This window comes from Simochromis diagramma, unplaced genomic scaffold, assembly GCF_900408965.1.
Source record: "Simochromis diagramma unplaced genomic scaffold, fSimDia1.1 OVJJ01000822.1, whole genome shotgun sequence".
NCBI lineage: Eukaryota > Metazoa > Chordata > Actinopteri > Cichliformes > Cichlidae > Simochromis > Simochromis diagramma.
The window spans coordinates 1,465,194-1,485,883 of NW_024387520.1; the positions used below are offsets into that span (position 1 = coordinate 1,465,194).

The 20,690-nt window shown below is 42.1% G+C and overlaps 2 protein-coding genes across 2 annotated transcripts in view; one reads left to right on the plus strand and one right to left on the minus strand.

The window, feature by feature from the left end:
- acacb (acetyl-CoA carboxylase beta) overlaps positions 1 to 125 on the minus strand; it is a 30,532-nt gene extending 30,407 nt beyond the window's left edge. Inside the window, exon 1 of the mRNA XM_040019026.1 lies at positions 121 to 125. The gene's annotated coding sequence lies outside the window, so the exon portion shown is untranslated. The remainder of the gene's footprint in view (positions 1 to 120) is intronic.
- A 1,507-nt stretch (positions 126 to 1,632) lies between these two features.
- Positions 1,633 to 20,644, plus strand: pole (polymerase (DNA directed), epsilon). The gene is made up of 48 exons (XM_040019027.1): positions 1,633 to 2,081; positions 2,199 to 2,334; positions 2,422 to 2,502; positions 2,595 to 2,639; positions 2,719 to 2,811; positions 3,640 to 3,794; positions 3,885 to 4,029; positions 4,133 to 4,213; positions 4,317 to 4,424; positions 4,511 to 4,621; positions 4,709 to 4,794; positions 5,126 to 5,245; positions 8,150 to 8,282; positions 8,381 to 8,494; positions 8,610 to 8,822; positions 8,921 to 9,028; positions 9,132 to 9,260; positions 9,343 to 9,445; positions 9,534 to 9,680; positions 9,791 to 9,936; positions 10,047 to 10,195; positions 10,339 to 10,431; positions 10,564 to 10,866; positions 10,946 to 11,141; positions 11,303 to 11,517; positions 11,952 to 12,054; positions 12,155 to 12,235; positions 12,344 to 12,466; positions 12,542 to 12,751; positions 12,888 to 13,100; positions 13,194 to 13,337; positions 13,433 to 13,573; positions 13,659 to 13,812; positions 14,013 to 14,119; positions 14,253 to 14,429; positions 14,532 to 14,755; positions 14,983 to 15,203; positions 15,276 to 15,480; positions 15,577 to 15,750; positions 16,008 to 16,133; positions 17,232 to 17,364; positions 17,573 to 17,774; positions 17,855 to 17,986; positions 18,108 to 18,301; positions 18,406 to 18,606; positions 18,695 to 18,820; positions 19,032 to 19,121; positions 19,205 to 20,644. Exons 1-48 carry the CDS (start codon positions 2,017 to 2,019, stop codon positions 19,325 to 19,327), a joined length of 6,879 nt encoding a protein of 2,292 aa, XP_039874961.1. The 5' UTR covers positions 1,633 to 2,016; the 3' UTR covers positions 19,328 to 20,644.
- The last annotated feature ends 46 nt before the right edge of the window (positions 20,645 to 20,690 follow it).

The window sequence follows — 20,690 nt, forward strand, 5'->3', positions numbered from 1 at the left end:
GTCATCCTCCCAAACTGACTCCAAGAGCATGCAGAACAGTTAAGGTCAGTGATCATGATTCAATAATAAGAAAGAGACTAGGCAAAAATGGCACCGATGAGAGACTCCCGGGGCAAAAACCACTTCTGAACAAAAAGGACACAAAGATTCGTCTCACATTTGCCAACAAAAACACAGCTTCCCTTCCCAGATCCCTGAGATTTTTGTGGCCTGATGAGACAAAAGCTGAACTTTGAGTCCCATTAAACCTGCTGTAAAACTAACACAGCATTTCATAAAAATAACACTCAACAGTCAAACGTGGTGGTGGCAGTATGAACAGCTTTTTTTGCTTCAGGTCCTGGAAGACTTGCAGTGATTGGTGAATCCATGAATTTTATTCTCTACCAGAAAGTCCTGGAGGAGAATGTCTGGTCATCAGATCATGCCCTGAAGCTCAGGGTGGACTTGGATTATGCAGCAGGACAATAATCGAAAACACACCAGCAAGTACACAACTGAATGGTTAGAAACAAAGAAACTTTTTTTTTTTTTTTTTTTTTTTAAACTAAATGAAGTTTTTGGAGAGACCGTGTGTAACAGAGGACAAGGGATGAGTAAACGGGGCAAAGAAATAAATTGATCATTTATTTATTACATGAGTTAGACATACAAATTCCCAGTCATTTCCAGACAGGACTTACAACACACCCTGCTGATATCCCAGCTGCACATGAGACTTACCACACAAACTGTGCGAAAATAACAACACTGCAACCCGTCACACCCCGCTTAGCGACACTTCAATCGTGGCACACACTGCAAACAATTCGGGTCTCAGCGCAGCTGGGAATCAGTGCTATGCATGGCCTGCGATCTGGGAGATAAAGGGAAGTGGCACAAACAATTAAACAAAAAAAGGAGGTTAGTCCGCCCTTACACAATTTACTCTCAATCAATAACCGCCTTTACGGCTGGACGGACTAACCAAAACAAAATTACAAATCAATCAAAAAAGAACGAAAAAAGGACAGCAGAGACAGCACAGCTGAAAAACACAAACAACATTATCAAGTAAAATATTACCCAATAAAATATCAATTTTATGAAACCATTCAAAATCATGAAGCTAAAACAAACACTCAATATACCTACAATATTGATCAGTTTCCCTGCGCGCAGTCGATCTAGGGCTTGATCAATTCTTCTATTAAAATTCGTAGTCACACTAAAAAAAAAGTCCAATGACACATTAAAAATAGGCACATGCAATAGCAAATGATCCAAACAAAAATGGCAAAAGTCTCTTACCGACAGTAAACCCACTCGCACCTGAGTGAATTAATTGCCTCTGGGTTTTTCCACAGAAGAGCGCTGACTTCACCCCACACACCCACTACCTTTTCACAGCTCTTCAGCCAATCACCTGGCAGAGAGCAACAAACTACCAGGTGACACTTGTTACACGTGCCAAAGTCCAGACTCAAATCTGATTGAGATCCTTTCGCACAGGGAAGGCTGGATTTTACCAGCAAGCAGTAGTAACTTACATTTGTTGCAAATCACCCAAAAAACTTTTACTTTTTAAGCAGTTCCATATTGCATAATGTAACTTAAAATTATTAAATCACTTAAAAGTGATTTAGTGTAACTGAATTACACTAAATCACGTAAACATTTTGCTTTCTAACGTATTGTTTTTATTTTGTTGTTGTTTTAAAGGCAGATCTATGAGCACCAACGTTACAATGAACACGACATTCAACCTAATTAGATACGTCTCAACACCACCGTGAGGGGTTCATCTCTCTCATTAACGATCTTTGTACTTCCGGTTCTCAGCTCCGTCCTCTCGTCCTCTCGCGGCAACTGCACGAACGCGCCAAAATAGGAAAACAGCAGGCGAGTCTGTGACAGGCGCAGACAAATCCAGCAGACAAAACTTTCTATTAAAGCGGCGTGTCTTCAAATGCGGCTTCACGCACACGTTTAGCTGTTTTATTTTAGTGTTTTGTACCCGGAACATCGCGATAGAAGATGGTTCTGCAGAACAGTGGACGCTACAAAGCGGACCGAGGACCGAGTGGGGATCCGGAAAACCAGTAAGTCCCAGCAGCTCTAACAGATCAAACGCTTCATAACACTTTCTTATTCAGAATATTAATGGATGACCGAGGACTGTCAGAATTTAGTGTCACTGTTGTGTGCGTTTGAACCAGGGATGATGGATCCTCCTTATCGGCCCTCAAGCGGCTGGAGCGCAGTCAGTTCACCGACGAGATGGACGCTCGCTTCGGATTCGACAGGATGAAGGAGCCGGGAGAGAAAACGGGCTGGCTGATCAACATGCACCCCGTGAGTCCTCGCAGTGCGACAGTTTTTCCTTTCTGTCTGCTGCAAAATAAACACTTAACATTTATTTTTGATGCTCTGCATTTGTAGGCAGAGATCCTGGATGAAGACAAGAGGATGATCAGCGCGGTGGACTATTATTTCATACAGGAGGATGGAAGCAGGTTCAAGGTGTGTTTGGGGGGAAAGCAGAGCGCTGTAACGCAGCTTATTAAATGTCCTGCATTTTACATTTTCTCTCATGTGTTCTGTCTGTGCTGTAGGTGTCTCTGCCCTTCAAGCCATACTTTTACATTGCGACGAAAAAGGTAAGTTAGTGACTGTGGTTATGCCAAGTGAACATTTTTTTTTTTTAAAAGTAATAAATAACAAAATGTGTATGTCCAGAACTGCGAGAGAGAAGTCATCTCATATTTATCTAAGAAGTTCCAAGGAAAGGTGGCAAAGCTCGAAATTCTCCCAAAAGAGGACCTGGACCTGGTGAGAGTTTCAACTGACTTTAAGTTATCTAATAAATAAATAGTGAGTAAATAAATAAGTCAAATAAATGTAGATAAATATTTTCTATATTTATTTACACAGAATTAATGAAGGAATAGTTGGCGGTTAATTAATGGATGATTTTTGACAAGAGCACCACCACAACACATTTTCACTCATTTAAAAATCTAATCTGTTTATGTATGCTCACCAGACACTTCATTAGATATGCCTCACTAGTACTGGGTTGGAAGGCTGGATGGATCCATGCTTTCATTTTGCTTATGTCAGATTCTGACTGAACCATCCAAATGTGGCATCAACGAGGTGTACTGCCACGTACTGGATATTTTCCCTTTTTTTGGACTATTCTGTGTAAACTCTAGAGATGTTTGTGAAGGAAAAACTCAGCAGATCAGCAGTTTGTGAAATACTCAGACCAGCCCGTCAGGCATGTTACGTTCAGAGTCTGTTAAATCGTCTTTCCTCCACATTCTGATGCTCAGTTTAAACTTGAGCGGTCCATCTTGACCACGTCTGCTTGTTTTTATGCATTAAGATGCTCCCATGTGATTGGCTGATGTGTTACAGTGAGCAGTTGAGTACCTGTACCTAAGAAAGTGGCCAAGTGAGTGTACGCATTTAAGAAAAATCTAAAATATATATCCCCTTTACCACTGTGGCACTCTTGTCCTTAGTATTTAGTGTCCTTAGTATCAGTGTTTTTGAAGGTATCGTGAACAGGTTGCAGTATACTACCCTATTGGCTGCTAGTGTTGACTTTGTGCAGCCACTCACATGCTGATTCTGCTGATCTGGTGTCTCCAGCCAAACCACCTTGTCGGACTGAAGAGAAACTACATCAAGCTGGCGTTCAACACAGTGGACGACCTCGTGAAGGTCAAGCGTGAGATTGCCCCGGCGGTACGTAAAAACAGAGAGAGGGAGCAGTCCAACGATGCCTACACCTCAATGTTGTCAAGGTATCACCGAACCTTCGTTAGATTCCTTTGATGTTCCGCCTGACGTTTCCAGCTTTATAATAACCCCTGGACACCTTTTTGTCCTCTTAGTGCGCTATCAGGTGGCAACGTGACCTCAGTGGATGAAGACGGGATGTCAAAGAGTATTTCAGATCAGTTAGACAACATAGTGGACATGAGAGAGTATGACGTGCCTTACCATGTGCGTGTCTCCATTGACCTCAAGATCCACGTGGTAAGATCAACTATATCTGGTTCCAGTGTTTTCCAGTGAGGTGTTCCTCTACACCTGTGCACCTGTACGTGCTCTTCTTATCTTAACTGTCTTTATTTTTCAGGCTCACTGGTACAATGTTCGATACAGAGGCAGCGCTTACCCGCCAGAGATTGTACGGAGAGACGATCTTGTGGAGCGACCGGTATCAGGATTTTGTTGTTTTAAGCCTTCCATCATTCATTCGGAGTTATACTGAAGTTTTGATTTATGTCGGGGCTTTTCTGTGAAACGTTGTTTCCCTGCAGGACCCTGTCGTTTTGGCGTTTGACATCGAGACCACCAAGCTTCCGCTGAAATTCCCAGACGCAGAGACGGATCAAATTATGATGATCTCCTACATGATAGATGGACAGGTAAGGTTCATTTGCGTTTGATTTTTCAAGTTTTTGTTACGTTCCTGTTTGTAGTATCATCTAACAGTCCTTGTGTTTTCACGTAGGGGTTTCTGATCACAAACCGAGAGATCGTCTCTGAGAACATTGAGGATTTTGAGTTTACCCCCAAACCTGAGTATGAAGGGCCATTCACTGTTTTTAATGAGGACAATGAGGTATGTAGCCACTAACAATAAAGCATTGGTGAATAATAGGCTGCTGTGTGTTTCTGTCAGTTTAATAACACGCTGTAACGGTTGCAGGCAGCTCTCATTCAGAGGTGGTTTGATCACGTTCAAGAAACAAAGCCAAACATCTTTGTGACCTACAATGGAGACTTCTTTGATTGGTAAGCCTATTTTCTGTTTCTGTAAAAGCCAGTTACTTACTTTAAAGGTGAAGTGGGTAGAATACATTACAGGCAGTGGCTGCAGTGAACACTTTTTATTATTTTTAAGTCCTTGGTTTCACTTCAGCTCGAACAAAAGTGGCCCAAGCACCAGTTCTTTGTGACAATAGGCAGCTACGACATAATGATGAAGCTGTTAATAGTGAATTATTTAAACTGTTAAAAAGCTGATTATATTAGATAATAGATATTCAATATTTATTCTTATTCTGTTTGTTATGCTGATTACTTTTCTTGATCCTCCACCTCTCCTCATACTGTTTCTCTCTAGGCCTTTCATTGAGGTTCGGGCTGCCCTCCATGGACTGAGCATGCACAGGGAGATCGGTTTCCAGAAAGATAACCAGGGAGAGTACAAGGCCAGTCAGGCCATCCACATGGATTGTTTAAGGTGTGCAAAAGTTTTACACTCTTAAACTGATAAGCATACACTTTACCTCCATAAAGGAGGTTATGTTTTTGGTAACATTTGCATGCATCTCTTTCTGTCTGTAGCTTTATAACTTGGATACGATGATTCTTGTGTAATGTCTATTGTCAACACATAGAAAGTAGGGGTGCAACGATACTCGTATCGATATTGAACCGTTCGATACAGTGCTTTCGAACAATACAAAATTTGTAATTTATTTTATCAACTTTCCTTCTGACGATGCTGTCTGTGTTGAGCGCTCAGTGAATCTGCGTTCGACTACTCCGCCTAGGCTGCACTGTCGAGCGCAGATCCACTGAGCGTTCAACACAGACAGCATCCTCAGAAGGAAGAGCGCAGGGCAAGCTAGCGAGACAGAAGTTAAGCTCTCCTTGCAACATGGCAAATTGAACCTCCCCCACCCTCATTCAGATCTGGCGTTTGGAATTATTTTGGTTTTCATGTGACATATGACCCTGAAGGTAAGCGCGTCATGGACTAAAGTAAAACAGTATGTTGGATGTGCCACGCAAAGCTCAATTACATGGGTGGGAACTAGTGTGTTAGCACAGTTAGCTCGTGCAGGGGTAGCTCGTTAACGGAGATTTGCCATGTTGGCGTTACGTCATTCACGATAACGCTGACAGCACTAGTGGGAACACAACGAATATGACTGCACATTTATGCCGACATCATCCTAGTGCAAAGACAAGTGGAAGCAGACAAAAACAACAAGCATGCATGCTACAAACTTTACCCGAGTCATTTAGACAGCCGTTAGCACATGATTCTCCTTATGGGGACCTGATATGTTTAATATTGTGGCGAGCTCAGACAAGGAGGAGACGGAGGTGTCGTTTGGTCTTGCTTCCGGTGAGCTAGCCAGGGAGCACAGCCGTTTATTGACATCTGCAGAAGAACACTGCCACTAGCTAACTGCTCAGCGCGGCAACCGCACAGCAACAACAACACACAGAGCGCCCTCTGACCCCGGAAGGACACACCGTCGCAGCGAGAGGGCGTCACCCGTCACTATGGCAACATAAACAAAACATAACTGTACAAACAGAACCCCGAACAGCCCTGACCCGCTACAATATGCTGCTGAGAATATAGCTCAGAAGAAGCGTATAGTATAGCTTTTATTTTGGAAAGAGCCATTTCTCTGTAATAAACTCTCTTTTCCAAAGATGAGTGATTCCTCAATCAGATACAGGGCTCGCAAAATCGCTAGCCCGACGTCCCGGGGCTAGCGATTTGGGCTACCAAAATCTATCTCTGCCCTGCCCGTAGGCCTATCGTAGGAAGGAAAAATATATGTCAATGCTTTTGCATTCTTTCGGAAATGTAGCTGGGTAATTATGTCATTGGCATCGGTGAGCCACTGTCAATATGTGACATATTGAAATCGCGTTTGAATTTGCGCTTGTTTTTTGCTTTCACTTTGCAATCGCGCATTCGCTGTCAAAATAATAAAAAAAACGCGCACAAGATATGAAGTTGCAACGCGTGTTTGCATACATAAGATTTTCTGGGGGAGGACAGACATTTGTTTAAAACTCTTAAAGATGTCGAAGAAGCTCCTTTAAGCAATTACTTTGGTGTTCCTCTACCTCCAAAGAAATGTCAGAAGGAGTCCGAACCACAAAAGAAGCACGTATTCTCGGAAAAGTGGTTGCAGGAGGTGAGCTGGCTTCAAACAAATGATGAACGCACAGAGATGTGGTGCGGAATGTGCCGTGAAAATCCCACTGTAGCGGACAAAAACAGTGCTTTTTATATGGACGCAAACGCGCGTTGCAACTTCTTATCTGGTGCGCGTCTTTTATTTTGACAGTGAATGCGCACATGCGGACCACTTATGTGCACCCGTGTAAATAACATAATGTTCTGCCGGCTGTGTTGTTGGTTTTCTCTCGATTTCTGAGTCGACAAGCGCCTTTGTTACTGGGACCAGTCATTTTAAGAAAGGCCCCCATTAGAAGCCATGAGAAATGCAAGAAATGCATTATTGCTCAGTCTGCAATATCTTTCCCAGAACAAACACCAATTGCAAATAACATACTAAAAATAAACCTGAAAAATCTGTTTAGAACAGCGTACTATGTTGCAAAGAGTGAACTACCACTGGCAAAATTTAGCAGTCTTTGCAAACTTCAAAAAGCAAATGGCCTCGATCTTGGTTCCACTTGTCTCTTACCCGTGACTTCAGCGGAAATTTCAAATTCAGGATCTGACACAGACGGATTCATGTCCTACACAGTTCTTACAAGTTCATAGAAATTTCTGTTCAATTAGAACCAAGTATTTGAGTTGATGATTGTAATTTTTATACAATGTTGTAATTTGTGTTTCAACAATTTTTTTGATTAATGTTTTGTTTCCTTTACAATATTATACTTTAATGTATAATATTGTAAAGGAAACAAAACATCAATCAAAAAATTGCTCTCTTTTTTATTCGGGCTACTTACATTTATTTTGGGCTACCAAAAACTGAAGAGTCCCTGCCCGAAGGGCTACCAGGGATTTTGAAATTTTGAGAGCCCTGAGATATATTTATTTTTTTAATTACTTTTGTTTCAGCAACATTAAATTTAAAAACTGTACTTTTGAGTTAAAATATATATTTATAATTTTAATAAATGACAAATTAAAAAGGCATGAACATTTTTTTTGTATCGAAAAAATATCGAACCGTGACACCAAAGTATCGAACCGAACCGTGAATTTTGTGTATCGTTGCACCCCTAATAGAAAGCATTTTATAAAGATTTAAAATCTCATGTTTAACCACATTTTAACACATATAATCAAAGTAAATGTTATATGTAATGTTGGTTTTTCATATATCCAACTTCAAACCTCCTTATCCTGTATCAGGTGGGTAAAGAGAGACAGCTACTTGCCGGTGGGAAGCCACAATCTGAAGGCAGCAGCGAAGGCCAAACTGGGTTATGACCCCGTGGAGCTCGACCCAGAAGAAATGTGCCGCATGGCAACTGAGGAGCCGCAGGTGCAGAACTAAACTCCCGTCTTTATAAAATAAAAACCGGAGTCATTTTTAACGGGATGTTAACTTTCCACTTACTGTCTTTTCTTTCCTCCTGTCAGACTCTAGCAACCTATTCTGTGTCAGATGCCGTGGCCACATATTACTTGTACATGAAATATGTCCACCCCTTCATCTTCGCTCTGTGTACCATCATCCCCATGGAGCCCGATGAGGTTCGTCTATGGCGTGCTTTGTAAAAGATTAAGTAGAGTTCTCTTCTTTTTTTTTTTTAAAGTGCATTTTACTAATTACCAGTCTCTCTTTTCTTGCGTTGTTCACCTGTTTCAGGTGCTGCGTAAAGGTTCGGGAACGCTGTGTGAAGCTTTACTTATGGTGCAGGCCTTCCATGCCAACATCATCTTCCCCAACAAGCAGGAGCAGATCTTCAACAAACTGACAGACGACGGCCACGTCCTGGACTCCGAGACTTACGTGGGCGGTCACGTGGAGGCGCTGGAGTCTGGAGTGTTTCGGAGTGACATCCCGTGCCGTTTCAAAATGGTACAGTCTGCTCACTTCTCAGAGCTCACTCTTCATCAGCACTTGTTTGTTTTTGTTTTGTTTTTTAAACGTCGCTCTCATTTTTGATGTTGCAACAGAACCCGGCTGCATTTGACTTCCTGCTGCAAAGAGTTGAGAGAACGATGCGTCATGCCATCGAGGAAGAGGAGAAAATCCCTCTGGAGCAAGTCACTAACTTTAATGAGGTTTGTGGAGGAGGGGAGTTGCCTCTGTCTGTCTTTTTTTTAATAAGTTACTCAAGTTTTTTTCTGAGCTTGAAATTCAGAATTAACGCCGGTATTTTCTCAGGTTTGTGACGAAATTAAGAAAAAGCTGACGTCCCTCAAGGAGGTTCCAAACAGGATTGAATGTCCCCTCATCTACCATCTGGACGTTGGGGCGATGTACCCCAATATTATTCTCACCAACCGCCTTCAGGTTATTACTTTATTAATCAAAAAATGCTCACAATCACATCTAGAAAAGCATTAAATTTAGTCTTTATCTTCTAATTTTGTAGCCATCTGCTATGGTTGATGAGGCCACGTGCGCTGCCTGTGACTTCAACAAGCCTGGTGCCACGTGTCAGAGGAGGATGGCCTGGCAATGGAGAGGCGAAATCAGTAAGTTGTCTTTGGATATTTGTACTCTGCTTTTAAGCGATTTGGGGGGGGAAACGAAACCTTTGTCTCTCGCTGTCTCTCTCTGCAGTGCCCGCCAGCCGCAGTGAGTTTCACCGCATCCAGCAGCAACTTGAGTCTGAGAAGTTCCCGCCACTGTTCCCCAACGGTCCTCCTCGGGCTTTCCACACGCTCAACAGGGAGGAGCAGGCCAAGCATGAGAAGAAACGTCTTGCAGGTTCCTCTTTTCTTTTTGGCTCCTTATAGTAGACTTTGACTATAAGTAATGAAAATAGTGGGTTATCAGGGCTAAAGTTAGTCCTGACTTTATGTTTTTTTTTAAATCAGACTATTGTAAGAAGGCCTATAAAAAGACACACGTCACCAAGCTGGAGGAGCGAGTTACCACCATCTGTCAGAGGGAGAACTCCTTCTATGTGGATACTGTAAGAGCTTTCAGAGATCGCCGTTATGAATTCAAAGGACTTCACAAGGTATTGTAGCTATTTGATCAAATTATACCTGATCTGTCTCATTTATGTATTTATTTTTTTTATAGTTACGTGCGGTAAAGGTTTTCTTTTCGGTGCTACCTTTGCTTTAGGTGTGGAAGAAGAAACTTTCGTCAGCTCAGGACAGTGGAGACGCCGCTGAGGTGAAGCGCTGCAAAAACATGGAGATCCTGTACGAATCCCTTCAGCTCGCTCACAAGTGCATTCTCAACTCTTTCTACGGCTACGTCATGAGGAAGGGGTAGGAGCCGGCCGCGGTTTTCATCAATCATCACAGATCCACTTGCGCTGTTACCTGAGCTTTTCGCTGCAGTCAGTACTGAGTGCTGTTGACTTGATGCTCTCTGTGGTTTTTTTGTTGTTTTTTTTTTATGTTTCCATCAGGGCCCGATGGTACTCTATGGAGATGGCCGGCATTGTGTGTTTCACTGGAGCCAATATTATTACTCAGGCCAGAGAGCTCATTGAGCAAATAGGGTGAGTTGCATAATTCTTGCCAGCATGTTGGCTTTAATTGAGCTCACACACTTTACAGTATATATTTTATGCTGCGGGTCAGTTTATTCAACTATAAAAATGCTGCAATAAATCTCCTTCTCTGTGACACAGGAGGCCTCTTGAGTTGGACACTGATGGTATCTGGTGTGTCCTCCCCAATACCTTCCCGGAGAACTTTGTGGTGAAGACCAGTAACGAGAAGAAGACCAAGGTGACTATCTCCTACCCGGGTGCCATGTTGAACATCATGGTAAAAGAGGGATTTACCAACGATCAGTACCACGAGCTGGTCGACCCCGCGTCCGTCACTTACAACATCAGGGCAGAGAACAGCATCTTCTTTGAGGTGGACGGACCGTATCTGGCAATGATCCTGCCAGCCTCCAAAGAGGAGGGCAAGAAGCTGAAAAAGAGGTAAGGTGATAATTTTGTGAAATGATTTGTGGCCTTCTTACAGGGTGTAATTAACAAAGGTAGTCGCCTTTCTTTTTAGGTACGCTGTGTTTAATGAGGATGGTTCTTTAGCCGAGCTGAAAGGTTTTGAAGTGAAGAGAAGAGGAGAGCTCCAGCTCATCAAGATTTTTCAGTCGTCTGTGTTCGAGGCTTTCCTCAAAGGAACTACTCTAGAGGAGGTCTACGCTTCAGTGGCCAAAGTGGCCGACTACTGGCTGGATGTACTTTACAGCAAGGTGCATATCTCTGACCAGGTTCTGATAAACTAGGGTCTCCTGTAACAAGGTGTTTTTGTCATATTTCTGAATTGTATTGTTCAGCAATCGTTTATTAGAATAATTTTTTATAGAAAATGCATAACAAAAAAACTCACTGGATCATTTCATGTGTGATGCAGGCTGCCAACATGCCAGACGCAGAGCTTTTTGACCTGATTTCAGAGAATCGGTCAATGTCTAGAAAGCTCGAAGATTACGGTGAGCAGAAGTCCACGTCCATCAGCACAGCTAAGAGGCTGGCAGAGTTCCTGGGGGATCAAATGGTGAAAGATGCCGGTCTGAGCTGTCGCTATGTCATCTCCCGAAAACCTGAGGGTTCCCCCGTCACAGAAAGGTTCGACAGTTGCCGCGAAAGTAAACTTATCGTATTGTACTGAATATGTTAGATGGTAAAGCAGGGAAACCTTTAGGCTGTAGCTACACTATAATTGGTAAGTTGCTACTGTGTGAGTGTGCGGTGCCTCGGTTGTCAGGTCTGGTTTAAAAAACCAAAACAAAAATGAAAAGATGATAACGTCCACAATGCTAATATTGAGACTTCAAAATGACTCCACAAATCAGTGATGTATCCATCTGTCACATCAGACTATTGCAGCAATACCGTATTTAAAAACTAGGCTACTGATTCGATAGGTTTCCTGGTGTTACACAGCACCAAAGACTTTTTTTGAGCTCGCTTTCTAATTTTTGAATATCCTTAGGAAACTAGCGATCTCTAATATGATCAGAAGTTAAAGCCATCGGCTCATTTTTGCTTCTGTGCATCAGGGCCATTCCTCTAGCCATCTTTCAGGCCGAGCCGAGCGTCAAGAAACATTTCCTTCGCAAGTGGTTGAAGATGCCCAGCTTGCATGACATGGACATCCGCTCTGTGAGTTTTAAGGGTAAAATTAAACGCGAATAACAAAGACAAAAATGTTCAAGTACTTTCATGTCATATGGTTTTTTGGTTCTTTCTTTCTTTTTTCCAGATCCTTGATTGGAGCTATTACATAGAGAGGTTGGGTAGTGCAATCCAGAAAATCATCACTATTCCTGCTGCTCTGCAACAGGTAAAATGTTTAAAAAATAAATAAATAAACAGAAAACTTAAAACTAAATAATTAATTTAATTGATTAAGAAAATAATAATGGCACCTTCCACTTTTTATTTCCATAAGGTGAAGAATCCTGTTCCCAGAGTGAGGCATCCTGACTGGCTACACAAGAAACTCCTGGAGAAAAATGACATATACAAGCAGAAGAAAATTAGTGAGCTGTTTACCAGCGAGGGCAAGAGACAGGTAAGGTTAACCTCACAGTAAAGTGTCAACCACTAAGCCTTATTGTTGCACTCTAAATGTCTTCCTCGCTCTCAGATTGCCCATCAGCCTCTTGAAGCAGGCCCTGCTGCTGACATAGAGGATTTTGGGATGCCACCCAAACCCCTGCAGCCAGCTATCCTTATCAGCACTAAGCGGAAGCGGGCGTCACACGGAGACGACAGCCAGGTGGAGTCTCAGGATTTAGAGCTTACGCAGTCCTGGCGAGAGATCCTGGGACCGCCCCCTCCCACGGGAAAAACACGGGTAAGAAAGCAGAGGTTTCAGTATATTAAGCTTGAGACATTTTCATGCAATTCCAAATGCACTTGTAGTGCATTTGGAATCCAAGACGTTCCAGTGGTGAATGTTAAAAGGTTCAAACAACTTTTTCTGTGTGCAGGAGGAACGTCAAGTTTGGCTGCGCTACCATAAGAAAAAGTGGGAGCTACAGCTGAAGCAGAGAAAGGAGAGGAAAAAGAGGAGGAGGCTGCTGGATGGGGAGGCTCAACCAGTGGGCGGAGGAGTGATCAGAGGTGGTCCCATCACAGGCCTGGGGAGCTTCCTCCGCAGAACAGCTCGCAGCATCCTCGATATGCCGTGGCAAATTGTCCAGGTAGTGCAGAGCGATCCTGTTATCATCCACAAATAATTTAATAATGTAAAGATATTGATCTTCTCTACTTTTACTTCTTCTTTTTTTTCTCAGATTGCAGAAACTAGTCACCCTGGTCTGTATAAGCTTTGGGCTGTGATTGGAAATGACCTCCACTGCATGAAACTCAACATCCCACGTGTCTTCTACGTCAATCAAAAAGTCCCAAAACAGGAGGAGGGAGCGACGTACAAAAAGGCACGCTACAAAAAAATACATAAAATAATGCAATGACATCACTGTGACTATAGAAGAAGTTACCCAAAATAACTATCAGAGCTGTGTGATTACAGGTGAACCGCATGCTGCCTCGCTCCAACATGGTTTACTACCTCTATGAGTACTCTGTGCCAGAGGACATGTACCAAGAGCACATCAATGAGATCAACGCAGACCTCTCTGCACCTGACATCGAAGGAGTCTATGAAACACAGGTCAGTGTAAATTTTTACACTGCATAGTGTCTGTGTTATAACTGTATAGTACTGGAAACAGAACACAGCGAGTCGTTTGTTTCAGGTTCCTTTGCTGTTTCGAGCTTTGGTGCAGCTAGGATGCGTGTGCATGTTCAACAAACATGTTGTGAGAGATATGGCCGGAAGGGAGGCCGACACGTTTGATCTGGAACATCTGGAGATGAGGTCGCTGGCCCAGTTTAGCTACCTGGAACCTGGTAAGAGTCATTCAGACACTTTAGATTTAAAAGTTTTGACAGCAGACTTTTGATGGTCATAAATGTCACAATTTAATATTTACTTTTTTTGAATATTTAGGTTGACCTAAATTATGACTTTTCCCTTTACTGAAAAAGAAAACCGTTTCACTGCAATTACTTGTGAATTTTGATCTGCAACTACTATGTTTGCTTCTCAGGGAGTGTTCGCCACATGTATTTGTATCATCACAGCCAAGGCCACAAGGCTCTGTTTGGCCTCTTCATCCCCTCTCAGCGCAAAGCTAGCATCTTCGTCCTGGACACGGTAAGAATAATGGGCTTTCTTTGAGTTTCCTCTTTGTTTTAGTACCAGAGAAGAAGTCTGTTTTCCTCTCAGTACCATCATGACATTTAATTGCATTGAGAATAAAGCTCAGTTGTTGGCTTGCGTTTTTTAGGTTCGAAGCAACCAGATGCCCAACTTGAGTAACCTCTACACAGCTGAACGCACGGCCCTCCTGGAGAAAACGACGGAGGAGCTTCTGCCTCCGGAGAAACACACCTTTGAGGTGCGGGCTGAAAATGACATGAAGGCGATCTCACGTGCACTCCAACGAATACTCCTAAACTACAAGGTAAAATAATCTGGTTATATTTAACATTTTTATTACTTTTTAATCTTTAAGTTTCATGCGACTAAATTTGCAAATGCCTGCTTTGTTTGTTGCTGTTGACAGGAGGAGCGCCGTGGGCCCACCCTCATCGCAGTGCAGTCAAACTGGGAGTTGCGTCGATTGACGGCCGGGATGCCGGTGCTCGAGGAGTTCCCGGTCGTTCCGGTTCATGTGGTTGATGAGATCAGTTATAATGTGTTGGACTGGCAACGGCTCGGTGCCCGGCGCATGATCCGCCACTACCTCAACCTGGACAGCTGTCTGTCACAGGCTTTTGACATGGCCAGGTATGATCTGCATGTTTCTGCTGAGTTTCCCTTCACACATAAGGTTGTTCCAGACGGAGAGGAAGACATTTTATTTTTATTTAAACCATTTTTTTTTTGTAAGAGGACACTATGAACGTCTTACATGCTAACTTTGTGGTTGTAGCCTCTAATAAAAGATTTATCCAGGCAGCAGAAATTGTTGTAAAACATTTTCAAGCACTTGTGAATTGTTCTTTTACTTTCAGATATTACCACTTACCTGTGGGGAACTTGCCACAGGATGTGTCCATCTTTGGCTCAGACTTGTTTTTGGCAAGACATCTACGGAAGCACAACCACCTGCTATGGCTTTCACCCACATCCAGGCCTGACCTGGGAGGAAAAGAGGCTGATGACAGCCGTCTGGTGATGGAAAATGATGACAGAGGCTCTGTGGAGATCAATGCTCAGGGATGTTATTCAACAGGTACAAAAAAAAAAAAAAGGAAATCACTAGAGGGATTTTTGAAGTCTGTCTTAATCATCATCTTTCGTGCAGCATGTGTGGAGTTGGACCTGCAGAGCCTGGCGGTGAACACCATCCTCCAGTCTCAGCATGTCAACGACATGGAGGGCGGAGCCAGCCTGGGCGTCAGTTTTGATGTGATCCAGCAGGCATCTTTGGAGGACATGATGTCAGGAAACCAGGGAGCAAGCGCTCTGGCTAGCTACGATGAGACAGCTCTCTGCTCCAACACCTTCAGGTGTGTAAACTTCTGTGTTTGAGCGCAAGATTTGTGTTTTGTGTTTTGCTCAAACCACAATTTTCATTGATTAATTTTTCTGGGTTCTCTGAGCAGGATCTTAAAGAGCATGGTGGTGGGATGGGTCAGGGAGATCACACAGTACCACAATGTGTATGCAGACAACCAGGTGATGCATTTCTACCGCTGGCTGCGCTCCCCCAGCTCGCTGCTGTATGACCCCGCCCTGCACCGCACCCTGCATAACATGATGAAGAAAGTGTTTCTGCAGTGAGTGCCAAATCCTTTATACTTCAACAATGAAATCTGAAAGCTTTCTTTTGAAATAATGGTAAACTCTACATCAGTAGGACTTCACCACTAAGAGAAAGCCCTGGTATTTTTAGGTTGTTGCTGTTGTTTGTGTTTTTGTTTTTTACATTTTAAGCGTAAAACTTTATTAGAAAATTTGACGATGTGAACTCTGATTCATAATAATGCTTTCAGTTTCCATTTATCCAGACCTCATTCTCTCATTCTGGCCTTAGGTTGGTTGCAGAGTTCAAACGTCTCGGCTCGACTGTGGTGTACGGAAACTTTAACAGGATCATTCTGTGTACTAAAAAACGCAGGATTGATGATGCCATTGGCTATGTTGAGTATATCACCAACAGGTCAGTGTTTTTTAAATTCTCCAGTCTGATCTGGGATGACCAGAGTTTTAGTTTTCACATGTTTTTATTTTCGAAATCAGAATTAATCCCAGTGAGAAATTATTTTGTTTCAATACACAAATTTTGTTTATAAAACAATATATACAATTGAGGCCCTAAAAGTGCCATGTTAAATTTAAATTAAATATTCTAAAGTTAAAACAGTACTTTAACTGTATAGACAAGATGTAAGTGAAAATAGTCCAAGTGTCAATACACTTAATTAGAACATTTGATGGCAACAGGTAAGAATTATGTCTTTATTTGCAACCTCACAGAATAAACTCCAGCTGTAACATTAGTGCATCACATCACTGGAAATCGAATGTATTTTCTTGATGATGCAGAAAATGTAATTATATTACATTTGATCTTAATCTGCTGCTAAGTTTGTTTGATTTTTAGCTGATAGAAAACTGATAATAAAATTGATCGGTTCCATTTTTGTAGGCTGTTAACATCATTTATCAATAAAATTCATTCCCTCTGATTGGATCACAAACTAAAGTGATTTTGCACGTCTCCTTTAGTAAACTACTGGAGAAAATCAGATCCAATCAGATGTAAAAATGCATGCATGTGTTCACAGCTGTTGGCTATTTTGACATATTAACAATAGTATATTAGTAAAATGATGATGATGCAAAGCAAGAGCCAGAACACTAAAATCAGAAAAACAAAAATAATCCATTAGAAGAGTGAGACGGCAGGGATTGTTGTGGTTTCCATCAGCTGAAGTGATTTCTGTAAATTAAACCCAAAATGGGAGAACTGCCCATTAAAATAATGGATGTGATATTTAAATATTGACTTTATGACAAAATATGAATATAAAATCAATATTGCTACTCGGAGATACATACCTCCTGGGATTTTGGTTCTTGAAATATTGTTGTGGTTTTTTTCTCTGGTTTTCTGAAAGTATGTGACTAAAATAAGCACCAATACCTTTTAAATGTTTGACTTTTATTGTTTACAACTTTTGAAAGTCTAATTTCCTGTTTCCAGTCTTTTACGTGTAACCACAACATCTCACATTTCTAACCGTTTCTCTTCTAGCATCCATTCCAAAGAAATTTTCCACTCGTTGTCCATCTCCTTCTCGCGGTGCTGGGAGTTCCTGCTGTGGATGGACCCTGCCAACTATGGTGGCGTGAAGGGCAAACTGCCCTCCAGCGTCATGTATGGAGAGGTACTGCCAGATGCTGGAGGTTTCTTCCTGTTAAAAGCGAGCTTTTTCTTCCCACTGTCGCCAAGTGCTTGCTCATACAGGGATGTCTGATTGCTGGGGGTTTGGGGGTCTTTATCTTACAAACTAAAGCACCTTGAGGCGACTCTTTTTTGCGATTTAGGCCCTGAACTGAATTCATCTCCAATGTTGTTGTTTTGTTTTTTTGTAGGAAGGAGCCCAACAGAAGAAAACCAGACAAGAGGAGGGGGATGAGGATGGCAGTGAGGATGAAGATGAAGAAAATGCTGAGGAGGAGGATGGAGATGGAGAGACAGATGAAGTAGAGGATTTGATTGAGAGTAACTGGAATATCATGCAGTATCTTCCTCAAACCGCCTCCTGTCAGAAGTACTTCCTCATGATCGTCTCAGGTAAAAGAAGGAAAATCTCCCAACATTTTTTTTCTTTGCTTTCCAAGTTACTAACTCTCAAAACACCTTTACCTTACCAGCGTACATTGCAGCGGTCTATCACAGTATGAAAGAGGAGCTGAGACGTAACGGCCCAGGAGCAACACCAGTAAAGAGACGTGGCAACAGCCAGGCTTCCCAGCAGGCAATTGGGGATCTGAGTGCACTTCCTGGTAAGAAGCTGATCAGGAAGCTGTTGTATGTGCTAAAGACTTCTGTTGTATTTCTCTGGGACTGCAGATTACGCTCAGCCGAGTGTTTAATGTTTACGGCTTTAAAAATTCTCTTCCACAGGAATGATCTCCTTCTCCCAGGAGTACGTGTCCAGCGAGCTGACACAGAACATTTTCACCATCACTCAGAAAATCCAGAAGAAGGTCACTGGTACCAGGAGTGTTACCCACACCTCAGAGATGTTCCCCATCCTGCCTGGGTCACACCTTCCACTCAACAACCCAGCACTGGAGTTTATCAAATATGTCTGCCAGGTAAAAAAAAAAAAAGAAAAGAAAAGAAATCTGCTCCTTTTTTTTTTTTTTTTTTTTTTTCCTGCAGCGGTTATTTATATTTCCCCCATCCTTCCCTTGTTTAGGTTCTTTCACTAGACGCCAACATTGTAAATCAGGTGAACAAGCTGAAGAGAGACCTCCTACGTCTTGTGGATGTTGGAGAGTTTTCAGAGGAAGCCCAGTTCCGTGACCCGTGTAACTCCTACATCCTGCCAGAGGTTATCTGTCACCACTGCAATTTCTGTCGGGACCTTGACCTCTGCAAGGACCCGTCAGTGGCACAGGTAAGAGTACAATAACTCCTGATAATCACATTTCGAAACTGTGAAAGTCAGAAATCTAAATGAGATAAACTTGTTATCTTTTCCTCAGGATGGTTCGGTTTTGCCTCAGTGGTTCTGCTCCAACTGTCAGGCGCAGTATGACACAGAGTCTATTGAGATGGCTCTGGTAGAAGCTCTGCAGAAGAAACTGATGAGCTATACGCTGCAGGATCTGGTGGGTAAAATAATGCTCAGTATATCAAAACACCTGGCAAAATTTAAGCAATGAAATGATAAAAAAAAAATGCACTCACTACTTCTGGTTGTTTGTTTGTTTGTTTGTTTTTCTTAAAAAAGCAAAGTTTTCCTGGCAGTAAAATCTAACTTGCATGCTTTTTGACAGCCCATTTTCCAGAAGGTGCCTCACAGGTTTTGTTCAATTTCAGGTGTGTAGCAAATGTAAGGGAGTGAAGGAAACCAACATGACCCTCTACTGCAAATGTGCTGGAGACTTTGACCTCACCTTCCCAGCCAAGGTTCGTACTTTGAAGCACACGGCACCATTCTGTTCAGCGTTGAACGCATATTATTGACACTGCTGTTTTTGGTCTGTTTACAGAGCTTCTCTGAGCAGATCACGGTGTTTAGGAACATAGCATCCCACTACAACATGAGCTTCCTGGAGGAGACCATAGGCTGGCTGCTCGTTATGAGCCCTCAGATCAACCAGGGTGTTCACTGAATATGAGCTTCACTGACACTTCCTTCGCTCCATCCAAATCAGGAAACAGAGTGCTGAAATTCATTTTTGAGTTTTAGCAAACTTCAGCAGCATCGGTCTCTGCTTCTTGCTGTGTGATTGTGTAACCAAGATGATTCCCCTGTAAATATGTTTAGATTGTATTAGTTATGCATGTGTATGAAGCTTTTCACTGATAATAAATGTGTTTTTCATGTGTCTTGGTCTGCTTGTGATTGCTGCAGTTCTGTATTTTTCCTAAATTACATCTACTCTGTCGTTACGCTGTCTCAGTTTTCTCCTCCCTCCCTCGGCTGCTAATGTGTCTGCTGTAAATTGCGCACAGCTTCAATTACATGACCTGCATCCACTCTAATTTCTTCTGCTGTGAAACGTGACTAATGCTGCCTCATTGCATGTTGCGTAATCTTTCATTGTTTCTTTGGTTTGGCGACAGTGAAGAAAACTTTGACAAATCTAACGTCCTTTTTTTTTTTTTTTTTTTTATTGAGCAAATTTGAACCTTGCAGACTGAAACAGACGAATTTCTGGTTGGTTGGAAATTGGGGTTTTTTTTGTCGTTATCCCATATGGGAAATATGTATCTGGTAGTGAACGTTATGTATGTCTGCTTTAGAATTGCCTTAATCCACACATCCCCTTCACTTTAACTTCATTGTTTCACAGATGACTCACGTTACCTCCTGGTGGGCGTCTCCCAGACAAGTAATCACATTTCAGACTTAACTGCTGTACAATCAGATTCACTTCTTTGAGGTTCTCATAGACATGCTCTGCATGTATGTTGATAAAATGAAATGATGAGAGCAATTTTGTGCTCTTAAATGACTTATTTGCATCAGGATCTCAGCAAATGTTACATTTAGTTAGTATGGTTTGTCAGACAAATTACAAAAAACTATTTAAGCTGTATGCTGTGAATCTTCACAATTTTTTTTTATATGGTGCAAGTCTACAGTTTCCAAAATGAAGTGACTTTCTGCCAACCTTCATAGCAGATATTGATCATTCGACTTGAGTCTTAAATTTTTGTGGGTTTTTTGTTGTTTTAAACCACTGACATCTGTATTGCTCATTGGCAACCAGATGGATTCACACTTCCCCACAATCTTGTTACAGGAACCATTTTATGGGAAATGTCTGCATTATTCGATTACCGTTCATTGCCCTCCTTGTGTTTCTCCTGGTAGTTTCCTCCTGTGTGCTGAGCACATCAGACTGAAAGAAGGAAATGAATCAGAGCCTTCAGATGCTTCAGTTTTATCTTTGTCACAATTTCATGATTTTGTTTTTCCTTTTGAAAAAGTCCCACCAGTCTTTATGTTTGAACCAAGTTAAAGGTTAT

What these genes read in the sequence shown, in the direction of transcription:
- pole (XM_040019027.1), top strand. Translation starts at nt 2,017, where the DNA reads ATGGTTCTGCAGAACAGTGGACGCTACAAAGCGGACCGAGGACCGAGT. An exon ending in GAATACTCCTAAACTACAAG is followed by an intron (nt 14,430 to 14,531) that starts GTAAAATAATCT and finishes TGCTGTTGACAG; the next exon opens with GAGGAGCGCCGTGGGCCCAC. An exon ending in GCTATACGCTGCAGGATCTG is followed by an intron (nt 18,821 to 19,031) that starts GTGGGTAAAATA and finishes GTTCAATTTCAG; the next exon opens with GTGTGTAGCAAATGTAAGGG.